The sequence below is a fragment of the Gossypium raimondii genome, chromosome 5 (genome assembly GCF_025698545.1).
Source record: "Gossypium raimondii isolate GPD5lz chromosome 5, ASM2569854v1, whole genome shotgun sequence".
NCBI classification, from domain to species: Eukaryota; Viridiplantae; Streptophyta; class Magnoliopsida; order Malvales; family Malvaceae; genus Gossypium; species Gossypium raimondii.
This window is the reverse complement of record NC_068569.1, coordinates 19658433-19671443: the sequence shown is the minus strand read 5'-3', so window position 1 is coordinate 19671443 and position 13011 is coordinate 19658433. Positions and strand designations below refer to the sequence as shown.

The 13011-nt window shown below is 31.0% G+C and overlaps 1 protein-coding gene across 1 annotated transcript; it reads left to right on the top strand.

Annotated features, from left to right (window-relative positions):
* The first annotated feature begins 10932 nt into the window (after positions 1-10932).
* LOC105770783 (flavonol synthase/flavanone 3-hydroxylase) lies at positions 10933-12702 on the top strand. Its single transcript, XM_012592121.2, has 3 exons — positions 10933-11498; positions 11608-11935; positions 12295-12702. The coding sequence occupies exons 1-3, from the start codon at positions 11038-11040 to the stop codon at positions 12505-12507; spliced, it is 1002 nt and encodes a 333-aa protein (XP_012447575.1). The 5' UTR covers positions 10933-11037; the 3' UTR covers positions 12508-12702.
* Positions 12703-13011: the final 309 nt, after the last annotated feature.

The window sequence follows — 13011 nt, the reverse complement described above, 5'->3', positions numbered from 1 at the left end:
CGGCCCATTTCGGTAAATTTAAAAAAAACGGCTTTTTTTGGTAAATTGCCCAAATAGAAAGGCCTCTTACCAATTAGTCTAAAAAATTTTTTTCTACCAAAAAGTATTTTGATAAAAAAGCCAATTCCAACTGAAAATAAATTTTATTTATTTTTTTAAAAATAATTATAATTTTATTATCAATTTGATTTACGGACACGGTATAAATTATAATTATAAAATTTTAGAAAAATTTTATTATGTATAATTTATAATTATTAGTTAAATTTATAGTTTTCAAATATAATGTGAATGAAAGAAAACTACTATGAATATTGTTAATTGTTAGACGTAATTTGAGCAAATAAATTATTTTTGAAAATTAAATAAAATTTATTTCAGTTGAATAAGTTTTTTACAAAAATACTTTTTAGTAGAAAAAAACTTTTTGGACTAATTGGTAAGAGGCCTCTCTATTTTTTGTGTTAAAAGAGAATAAAATAAAATAATAAATAAGGGGGTTAATGAAACAATTTACCCTATTTAAAGTTTGATGCCGCAACTCAGACAACACCCTTAAAGCTTTTTTCACTTGCCAATCAAAACGAGAAATTTACAGACAGGTCCCTGAATATTTTAGATCGTGACATTTTAATTTGATGCCGCCAATATGTCAGGCGACATCGTCAAAACACTATAGTAAATGCTTATTTTTGTAATTAATCTGTTTTCCATACCTTTTTGTAATTAATTAATTTTTTTATATTATTTAGGTAAAAAACATTATATTAGACGTATTTTGTTCTATATCCGTACTAATATAATTTTTTCAAGTGAGTTTAGTGTCATAGATTAATTAGATATTAACTTAGTTGAAAAATAATATGATTATATTTAGATATAAAAGATATAACATTAAATATTTTAGTAATTTCCCAAAGCTTGAAAATCTACCCACTAGTTCCTTATAATTTCTCCACAAACCCAATGTTTTACAATTGTGTACAATTTTATCAATAATTGTTTCTTATTTTTTATGTATTCTTTTATCTACAATTGTGTACATTTTATTAGTTTATTAATAATTATTAAAAATTTTAAAAATTATTAATTATTTTATATGTTTCTTTGTAATTTTGCCATCCATATAATCAACATGGTATAACATTTAATAATAAAAGTAATGAATCTCACTAAATAGTTAAAAATAAATTCGAATTGTTGGGAGGGCTTTACTTGAATACCATCCTTTGTCCGAATAAGACTATACTTAAAAATACGGATAAAGATACTTTTAATTTACTGAAAAAATTAAAAAAAAATAATGAATCTCATAAAATTATGAAATTAAAAGCCGTGAAAAACTTGTTACTAAATCTATCCCAAGAGTCAAACAACTCGCCCGACCTAACTCAATTTGGAGCAAGTTCAGACAAAAATTTTCTTGTATTATGTTAAAAATGAGGAAAATATAGTAAAATGACGAAATTAAAAAACACATTCCCAAAATTTAGAAATTGCACCATAAATGGATCCATCATTTTTGCCCCATGCTCTTGCTTGCTTTACACAAACTCATCATTATTAACATTTTGTGTGTGACACACTTCCATATTATAAATTTGAATTTATAAATTATCAATGATATTAAGTAAATAATTTTTTACTAAAAAATAATTTTAAAATATAAAAACAAAACGATAATAATAACTATATTTTTAACAAATATGATATTTACTAATAGTATACGAATTTATATCATATTTATTAATCCATCAAATATGCAATTTTGATTTTTAGATATAGTTTAAGCATTCTCCTCCTTTTATATCCATTTTTATTAGTACAAAAGCAGTTTATAAGAATCTAAACTTGAATGCTTGATTATGGTCTACAACAATGGTTTGTCAAAAATAGCAAAGAGAAAGAAAAATGTTGTGTGTGTCCCACCTTATTAATTGGATGCTTTACATTTCATATTATTTGCAATATATAATGAAAAAAATTAAGAACTATTGAAATGTTTGCCGTAATGTACGTTTCTCTCTATTTTGTCGGCATGGATTGGAAAAAAAGAGTTTGAAAAGCGCAGCGGAAAATAAATTTAGGAAAAACAGAGTTTTAATTTTTTTCAAAATAAGATCTTGGTTGTGATATCTAAAGCAATAAACACTTAATCAAAATTATACCTTTTTAATTCGTGTAGGATAAGCGCTTCGACCGAGTAGTCTTATCCGTTATCCTCAAGCTCACGTCTGCCGAGTGTAGACTCGATTCGAATTAGAAAAAATTTCATAAAAATAACCAATGAGATAATTTCGCAATTTTTCTAAACTTTTGAGTCAATTTGTAAATCAAAAAAATATCTCTAAAAATTTTCTGACGTAATCTCTTCAAAGAATTTTCTCTCTACAACTTTCTCTTGAATTTAAGTGTGTGTAAAATAATAACCCAATGCTTTCTTTATATAAGGAGAATTTAAAAAGTTCAATTATAATTAAACTTAATCACTTTAATATTAAATTAATATAATATTTATAAAGATTAATTTTAATAATAAGATAATCAAATTAATATTAAGTTAATAAAATAGTATTAAGATAAGTATTAAATTAGATTTAATATTAAACTATTAAACTATTATTATTATTGGAATAGTTAATCTGAAATCAAATTCTCTGGTAGAATTCCAGTAAGAGTGTAACACTTCCACTACTCAACTACCGAAGACCAACTGTCACCGGCAACTAGGATGCTGCTGTCACAGCCGTCGTGTTAAGTAATGCAGGTGCGACACCTTTACGGCACCCCAAGCCGGTTCGGCTACTGCCAGTTCGGTCTGGGTCAGTGACAACTCAATCGGTCTAGCCACCGGTTGGATCGTCGGTCCAGCTTCACATACCAGGCCTAGTTCGACCAGTTTTTGGGTCATGGTCTCGTTTTTTGCTCCATACTCAATTTATGGTCTCAAGTCCAATTTTCAAGTTCAATTACTCATTGGGCCAATTGTCTGACTTGAAAATTAATTTCTAAAAATATCATATTAACTTTAATTAATTTGATTAATTTAATTTTACCTGATCAAAATTAATTTTGTTAGGAATCAACCCGATTAAGCAATAAGAAAAAAATAGCGAAATAAATTGAGAAATTGAACACACAAATTTAACATAGAAAAAACTCCTTCAAAGAGGATAAAAAACCACGGGCAAAGATAATTTTACTATAATAACAAAAGAATGAAGAGACAAAAGATGGAGATAAAACTAAACCCTGAAAGTAAAGAACCCTCAAAATGTAAACACAAAATTCTCTAAATGTGTTATGAGTTATAATCTTTAATGGGTGTGTATTTCTAAGGTTATAAAAGAGCCTATTTGTAGGCTAAATTAGTAAGTCAAATAAACTATGCTAATAAATGTTAAATATATTATACTAATAAATACTAAATCTTCTAGAAAGAAAATATATTTTTTGTTTAACTTGCAAGCAATCTCTTAGAATTTAGGTCACACAACTCTAACAATCTCCACATTGACATTAATTCATTCAACGCCATCTTTGTCAAAGCCCACCACGGGCCTATCTTGAACTATGCAAGAAATTAACTGAGTTGAATCTGTGCTTAGAAGCTAGAAGACTCTAGCCTTCGACTTGTGCACTGCCAAATCAAAAATAACTCGGGTTTGATTTTCACGAACACAGTGCCCTAACTTTTCAAAACCTGCATCCAAAAGAGAATCTCTCTTCAACGAAACAGTCATACCATTTTCCCTCCTATGACCAAGTTGTCTCCGCTCCAAACGAGTTGACTTCGACTCCGTAACGAACGAGGGACGTCCGATTTCACCAGTCACTGTAAAACCTTCCAGAATATAAAGACTACCGGTTCTTTTACCTTTTAACAAAATGAGAGCTCCACAAGATACATTAATGTCGCTCGACTCGATGTTGATTTTGCATCCTTTCAAGTCTAAAATACTCAAGGAGATGAGATTCTTTCATAAATCAGGTACATACCTGACATTTGAGAGTGTACTAATTGTCACATCGTGTATCCTAATTTTAACAGTACCAATACAAATTACCTTACTAGATGAATAGTTTCTCATGCGCATAACTCCACCTTCAACCAAATTGTATGTGGAGAACCATTGTCTATTGGGATACATGTAGAAAGAACATCTCGAATCTAGGATCCACTCAGACGTAAGCTTGGAGTTATCGCTCGTTGACACTAACAAGAAATTATTACCACCTTCATCGGTCAAATTAGCACCAGCTACATCTTCCTCATTACTCTCAGCAGCTCTTTTATTTCATAGTTTATAACAATTTGCTTTGACGTGACCTAACTTTTTACAATAGCGATACCTTTTGTCTCGTTTCTTTGATGCTACCAAAACGGAAGTTGGCCTATCTGCCTTGTTATCCAAACCAAACTCATTGTCGAGTTTGTCCCTACTCAACAAATGACCCTTCACAACTTCGAACAAGAGTTTGTCTCTTCCATAAATTAAGGTCTCATTGAAAGACTTGTATGAATAGGGTAAGGAGCACAATAATAGCATAGCTTGATCTTTATCGTTAATATGAACCTCAACGTTCTTTAAATCATTTAAAAGAGTAATAAATTGACTGATGTAATCTCTAAAAAGCCCACATTCGTTCATACGAAACGTAAATAGATATTTTTTCAACACTAAACGGTTAGCCAAAGACTTAGTCGCATAAAGAGTTTCTAACTTTTTTCACAAGGCAAATGAGGTATTCTTCATCAATACCTCCTACAATACTGTATTCGCGAGGCACAACTGGATTGCAGACAATGCCTTTTCATCAAGCTCTTCCCATTCTGTTTGATTTAGATTCTCAAACTTTTTCCCGGTAACAACCTTTTTCAAGCCGGTTTGAATTAGAATTGTCATCATCTGAACTTGCCACAAATTAAAAATTTTCTCACCATCAAACTTCTCAATTTCAAACATTGTTGCTGCCATCTCTGAATGGGCTGATCTATGAAAATTAAACTAGCTCTGATACCACTTGTTAGGAATCGACTCGATTAAGCAACAAGAAAAAAAATAGCGAAATAAATTAAGAAATTGAACACACAAATTTAACATGGAAAAACCTAAACCCTCCAAAGAGGATAAAAAACCACTAGAAAAGATAACTTTACTATAATGGTAAAAGAACGAAGAGTACAAAAAATGGAGATAAAACTAAACCCCGAAAACAAAGAACCCTCAAAACGTAAACACAAAATTCTTTAAATATGTTATGAGTTCTAATCTCTAATGGTTGTGTATTTCTAAGGTTATAAAAGAGCCTATTTATATGCTAAATTAGTAAGTCAAATAAACTATGCTAATAAATGTTAAATATATTATACTAATAAATACTAAATCTTTTAAAAATATTTTTGTTTAACTTGACTTGCAAGCAATTTCTTAGAATTTAGGTCACACAACTCTAACAAATTTTTCAAAAATCACTTAGATTTTCTAAATTAAATTTTCAAGAAAATTCTTTAATCAAATTCTCTAGTTGAATAATTCTCACGATCACTTAATTTAATTCTACATCAAATAAATCGACTCAATTAAATTATTTCCAAAGTCGTAGAATTTTCTTCTTATTCAAATGTAGTCCAATTGAGTTTTTATTGAGCTAGTGGAGGGACCAATCAAACATATACAATTAGGCTCTAGTAATTGCAATTATGTCCAGAAGTATCGTTCCAATAATTCATAATTACTTAATCATGGAGTCAATCTACAAGAAGTACCATGATTGGAAACTCCTTATTGTATACTATTTACGAAAGCAATTTATCCAATTGCTTTGTCCAATGAGCTCATAATGTGTGTGTTACCCTCATATGATATCCTTGATTCCTTTAAGTTACATTTGCTCTCTCAACACAATCCTATTTTATCTCATTGTCACTATTGTGTCTTCCTAATGATTAATATGATCACTATCAACAAATGATTGTGATAAATTATTCATTCGAGAATAAACAACCCGTGGTCACGTTTCATATTTATCAATCCACACAATATCAATGAGAGGATATCATTAACTCTTTAATTGGCCTATGAATTCCACTATTGCTAGTAAAGTCATGCCATACACAAGTCATGTACCCAACATACCGACTATGGGCTCGATGATCTTTAGAGCATAAGCCTCCACTTATGTCAAAGCACATGATTTTTTTACGCATAGTCAGTGACTAACTCAAGATTTAGGTAAATCACACCATGAACGTCACAAGTGAATTAATTCACAAACTGATTCAAAATTAATTCATCTTGGGTCTAGTCCAATGTATCATTCTACCAATAAATACATCTATGTCTCTACCTGTAGAGTCAATTGCTCTAATAGCCAAGACTAGTCATCTCCCAAATTGAAATTGTAGACAACATAATAATCCTTCTCAGTATTTGAATCAAATGCTCACTTCGATTTTTTATAGGATTACAAACTTATTTAGATTATCTACTGAAGTAAGTTATCTTTCTCATAATGTAACCGTTCTTACAATGCCAATTATCTTCAGTTTGAACTTAGACAATTAATGAGCTAATATTTGTTTGTCACAATTTCGCTATGCATGCAAAATATAGAAGACATCAATACAAAAGACATAATATTGATATGTAAAATTAACTTTATGTATTTATTTATCGTTCAAATAAATAGAAAACAGTTGCATATTTACTACAATATGAGCACATTTCTCAACATGTACACCCTTCGGGAGAAAGAAAACCACCAAGGGTTTTATTTTGTTGTTCTAAGGGAGGGAATGAAAAACTCATCTTCAGAAGTGTGGTAAAGCTAAAGCTAGACCCTAAAAAGTATATTTTGGTGGAGTTAAAACTAGGCTAATGCCATCTTACTTTCTATATCGTCTGAAGGTGGAGGAGATTCATGATTGGGCTAAAAATTATATAATATTCTTAATCATAATGGTCATTTGGTCGTTTCTCAGGACATCTCTCTTTGAGGATATTTGGTTATTGCCTCCGTGATAAATGTGCAATAGGATATGTACCTGCAAACCTACTAAATGGCTTGAATGATCTTAGGCACTGGAAACAATGTGAACACTCATAGCCTTTTTACTCCTAGGATACTATTGCTAAGTATCTCCGAGGATTGTAGCTGGAGCCATGAAACTTTATCACTAAGTATGCGAGGCTCTTGGATCGTAGGTGGTAGGTCCCTCGCTAAGCTCTACACATGGTGTTCATGCTGAAGCCAAAACTGAAGGAGCCAGTTTCTTCTCCCGGTGTCAGCATTTCTTCAAACAAGTATGTCACAATAGTTGTTAGGTCCTCGACGGGTATGTAGTGCTTAACCACTTTTCTGATGGCTTACATGGTTGGATGCTAATTTTGTCTTTTGTAGTTTTTGCAAATATTGCCTCAAATAATAGAAATAAACAAATGAGGGTGTAACAATTCTAGTCAAAAAGTCCAGCTGAGAACGTTTACGACCTTGATAAAAGGTAAAAGGTGGTCGCATCCCCAAAAACCGTAGCTATGAGCAATGACAACTTTGTGACTCACCATTTTTTATAAAAGTAGGAAGTTATGTGAGAGATAAGTAACAATAGGCAAAAAAATGGTGCATCTAAATAGTTAAGAAAAAATAGTTATATAAAAATAAATGTTTAGTTCTAGTTTTATTAGTAGTGGCGGCTCAATTTTTGTCTTCTTATTGACTTGGTGGGAAAAAGGTTGCACCCCAAACAACCGTCAATTTCACACACGTGGCACTTATCCATAACTTCACTCGGTTGTAATACCATAGAAGTAGAAGAAGAACCCCCAGCCACAGTCAAGGTATCAAAATCCAAACTAAAGTCAACAACAACATCAACAGTGAAGGAAAAGGAAAGTGTTGAACCAGTGATGACATTTTTTAGGGCAGAAACCATGATAAAGTTTTCTTGTTCAGGTGAAAAACAATGGAGCGGAGATGGTGGTAATGTCATAGAGGGTAGAGTTATGTAAATCTTTATATTTTCCTTTGCCTTAGCATAAAAAAATTAAAACTTCGTGGGTATAGCAATAGTATTAATTGAAATTTTGTAATTTTTAAGGAGCTAAAAGAACGAATTTCCTTTTTTTCCAGGTCCAATTAGCAACCTGTTAGGGGTTTAATGGTTGAGTGACCATTTTGATCAATTTTTCTAACGATAGTGACTATATTGACTTTTGTATATAGTCAAAATAGGAATGATGCAATTTTTAAGGTAACTTTTGGTATAGTTTACCCTAAAATAAATCTCAAATTTAAAATTAAAATTTGATTTAATCTATAACGTGATACAAGAAAATTGATTTTAAATACAATTATATATATTACACTTTAATCCTGATTTAACTTTTGTATACAATGTAAGCATATATTATATGTATAAAAATTATATTTATCCAAAATAGAAATACTCAAAAAAAATTCTAATATACACAAGTAACACAACTAACTTACAATTAAATTTTAATGTAGGATGAAATCTAAATTTTCATATATAACATCTAGAGTTCATCACCCATATAATCACAAAGATGAAGCTTAAACTTTTGGATTATTTTATTTTTGAGGTTTACATAAAGTTTGATCATTTAAGTTTTTGAATTTGGTCACTACAGTTTTAGAATATTTCAAATTACTTATTTAGATAAATGTTTGAAGTCATTTTTATTTGAATTAATTTTGAATTTTAATCGATCCAAGTTCAAATTAAATAAGTTTAGACTATTGCATTTTAAAATAAAAATAGATTAGATCGAGTTGATTGAGCCAGGCTTTCGTTTCTAGATTAGATTTGGCAGATCTAAACCTAAAGTAACTAATAAAAGGGACTAAAAAAGAAATTGAAACTAACGTTGTGCAAATAATAAATTGGACAAATCCTACTCTTAAGCAATTTCACCTCATTCATTATTATTTTCATTCCTTCCAGCTAGCGACCTACCCTTGAGCCCAAATCCCTAAAGCTAAAAATATATATATGATATCGTGTATAATATAAATATTATTAAATTAAATAAAAATATGAAAAATTTGTAAATAAATACTAATGATTTTATTTAAACATAATTAAACATTAAACATAACTATTATAAATAGATATTAATATCTTTCATATTTAGGATCTTTGGTTTAAGGGTTTAGAGTCTAGGTCTTAGGTTTAGGGTTTTAACATTTATTTACAATTAATTATTATTTAATTATATTTAAATAAAATTATTAATATTTATTTATAAATTTTTCACTATTTTTTGCTTTATTTAATAATAATGTGTCATGTTATTATTCTACGATGGTACATAAGACTTATAAAACATCTGTTATAAGTATTATCAAAATTTACAAAACATATAAAATATTTTTGTTGGTAGAACATGTCTAAGGGAACATAAGGGCACTCGCCGTCTATCCATCTCCATCAGTGACGGTCGAACCTCCTCTGCCAAAAGCAACTGATCAATTCTACCCAATTAACAACTTTATTAGCACCTCTCTGAATGTATTGATGATTAACTTTCCACTTTTTATAGCACCAACCATATATCATTCTGATTTCCTCTACATTACTTACCCCTTTTTAACCCATTTCGAATACTTTCAATCAACGTCACATTGTCGCTTTCCAAATTTACCCGTCCGAAAACTCCGCTCCAAGCGAACTTTAGAGCTTCGAGAACCACTCTAACTTCAACCCAATACCCGTCGACATTTTGAAGACCACCAACCACCCTTCACTTGGTCCTCTAATCACCCCGCCAGTTCCCACCTTCGCCATATATATTGGCACCAATCATCCACTTTGAAGCTGGTAGTTGGCTGGTTGCCATCTTCCAACATATAAAATATTTTAAATATAATTGTTTACCAACATACCATAAATATTACAATAATTGTCGCCAGACCACTACTTTCCCCTTTGGTGGTCCTCGGCCTCACGCTGTTAATTTTGTTTTCATAAGTAATAATTTAATATTGTATTTATTGCATTCCAGAAGTTGTCGATATCTAGTAAAATAGTTGTATACTACTAATGAAACTGGATTCAATTACTTTTTAATTTTCAATATATTTTATTTCAAATTTAAAAAATTTAAATCGAATAATTATAGCAATTAATGAAAACTATAAATATTCTAATGAAATATCCTCAAACTTTAAATTGTTTGTAAAAAGCACATATATAGTTATTAGTTTGTTTTTTTTTAAGAAAGGTTACTACGTTGGTTTCATATGAATAGATTATTAGTGAAGTACATATACAAGCCTATATGAACCAAAAAGAAAAGGAGAGAACATATTGAATCAATTTATACTTCAAGTTCTAACATATTAGTTTATAGAGAAAGGTCAACCTTAAAATGAATAAGGTTTTATCGTTGTTATATCATATATGTTATTTTTATAGAGTTATCACGTCATAAATTTATTTAATAACAACTTTAAACTTATTATATTTCAGTTTTTGTTTTATAATTCATATTTGTGGTTTGGAGTTGGCTTTCTCAACTCAATAATCTTGTTTCCAAAGCTCAAATATGAATTCTCTTCTTAAAAGTGTAATATAATTTAATATGGTTAGTGTTGGATTATAGATGTAATGCGATAATAAGTAATAATTATGTTTTATACTAAGGCACGTTGTATTATTAGGAGAGAAATCAAATTCAAATTGTAAAAGTAAGATTATTGAGAAAAGTAACCATTAAATCTGATAAAATTAAATCTCATGGATCATAACATGTAAAATATCAATTGAATATGTGGGTACTCAATTAACTAATTCTGGTTTTGATGCTTACATTTTTGATCTCCTATCATAAGAAAAGAAACTCGTTTTATGTAAAAATCTCTAGGTACGTAGATTCTGTTCCATATAAAAATTATTATGTTTTTAGCAACTACCAATAGGTTGCTGGAAATTTTGTGTTGGATGTTTCGGCTCCTATATAATCATAAATAGTGAAGCTATTTTAAACATCTAACCAAGAAAAATTGAGAGAAATGGGGGTGGAGAGAGTGCAAGAGATTGCTAATTTCTCGAAAGAAACAATCCCGGAAGAGTTCATTAGGACAACGTACGAGCAGCCAGCACTGACTACGGTTCAGGGGACGGTGCTAGAGGTCCCGGTTATCGATCTAAGCGACCCCGATGAAGAGAAGGTTGTCCGAGCCATTGTGGATGCGAGCAGTAATTGGGGAATGTTCCAAGTTGTGAACCATGGCATTCCCCATGAAACCGTAAGGAAGCTGAAAGAGGTCGGAAAGGCTTTCTTCGAGCTCCCACCACATGAAAAGGAAGCTTACGCCAAGTCCCCAGGATCTCAATCCATTGAAGGCTATGGAACGAAGCTTCAAAGAGAAGTTGAAGGGAAGAAAGCTTGGGTTGATCATCTCTTCCATAAGATCTGGCCTCCTTCTGAAATTAACTATCAATTTTGGCCTAAAAACCCACCTTCTTACAGGTCTCGAATCCACATTTTTCCTTCACATATATGCGTGGACTAACCTATATAATATATTGATTTCATGGGATGTTTCCATTTATGTATGATTTTCTTTGGATAATGGCAGAAAGAATAACGAGGAATACGCAAAGCACATGCATGGGGTGGTCAACAAGCTGTTTAGATGTCTGTCATTAGGGTTAGGGCTGGAAGGGAATGAGATGAAGGAGGCTATGGGTGGCGACAACATGGTTTACCTTCTTAAGATCAACTACTATCCGCAGTGCCCTCGGCCGGACCTGGCGCTCGGCGTGCCGGCTCACACCGACATGTCTGCCATCACCATATTGGTGCCTAATGATGTCCAGGGCCTCCAAGCTTGTAAAGATGACCATTGGTATGATGTTGAATACATTCCTAATGCACTCATTGTTCACATTGGAGACCAAGTCGAGGTATGTTACAAAAAATTGTGTATAATTTCTATAACACTAAAATATATATTTTAATATCAACTTGAATATACTTATTGCAGGGGCGAAGCTAGAACAATTTTTTAGAGATTAAATGAAATTTTAATTTTTTATAGTCTATATCTTTACAATTTTTAAATGATTAAATTAAATTTTTTAATTTTAGGAAGCCCCAACCTGCGAACCCTTAGATTCGCCTATGCTAGTGTGCACCTTAAACAAAAATAAATTAGCTTTTATAGATAAAAATATATCATATGACTTAAAAAACTGTATAGTATTGTTGGGAAAATCACCAAAATTATCCCATTAATTGATCTATTATTAACGTACTTTTACAGATTGTGAGCAACGGAAAATACAAGAGTGTGCTTCATAGGGCCAAAGTGAATAAAGAGAAGACAAGAATTTCATGGCCAGTGTTTGTGGAGCCACCATCGGACTTAGAAGTAGGGCCTCATCCTAAGCTCGTTAATGAAGCAAATCCACCTCAATTCGAATCCAAAAAGTATTCTCAGTACTGTTTCTGCAAGCTCAACAAGACTCCCAAATAAGCTGTTTCTTTACCATAAATAAAATTACAGCTTTAGCTAAGCAAGCTTCCATGGCCAGCTCTGCAGTGAGAATAAGAATTACCGTATCTAGGAATATGTGTGTGAAGCTTTATGTACCGTTTCAAGTTCCATCCTTCTTCTTCTGTTCATTGCTGTACCATCTTTTCAATGATTATTAGGTTATCATTCAAATGACCCATGGTTTCCATCATTTCTGAAAACCTGCAAACAGTAAAAGACTAACGAAATAGGCTCACAAGACTTGTTTATAATCAGCATGATTAAGGCAAATTAAGTTACAAACTCTTTATTATGAATATGCGGATACGATCTTTATGCTTTAAATACATGGTTTTTTTTTTAAAAATTCAAAGACATGCGCATATTCAATGATTTAATTAAATCAATTGAAATTTAATATTTTAGTGATTCATAATCTAAAATAAAATAATTTGATTGAATTTATCTATAGAAAAGTGTAAAATGAGAAGCAGATAAGAGTTA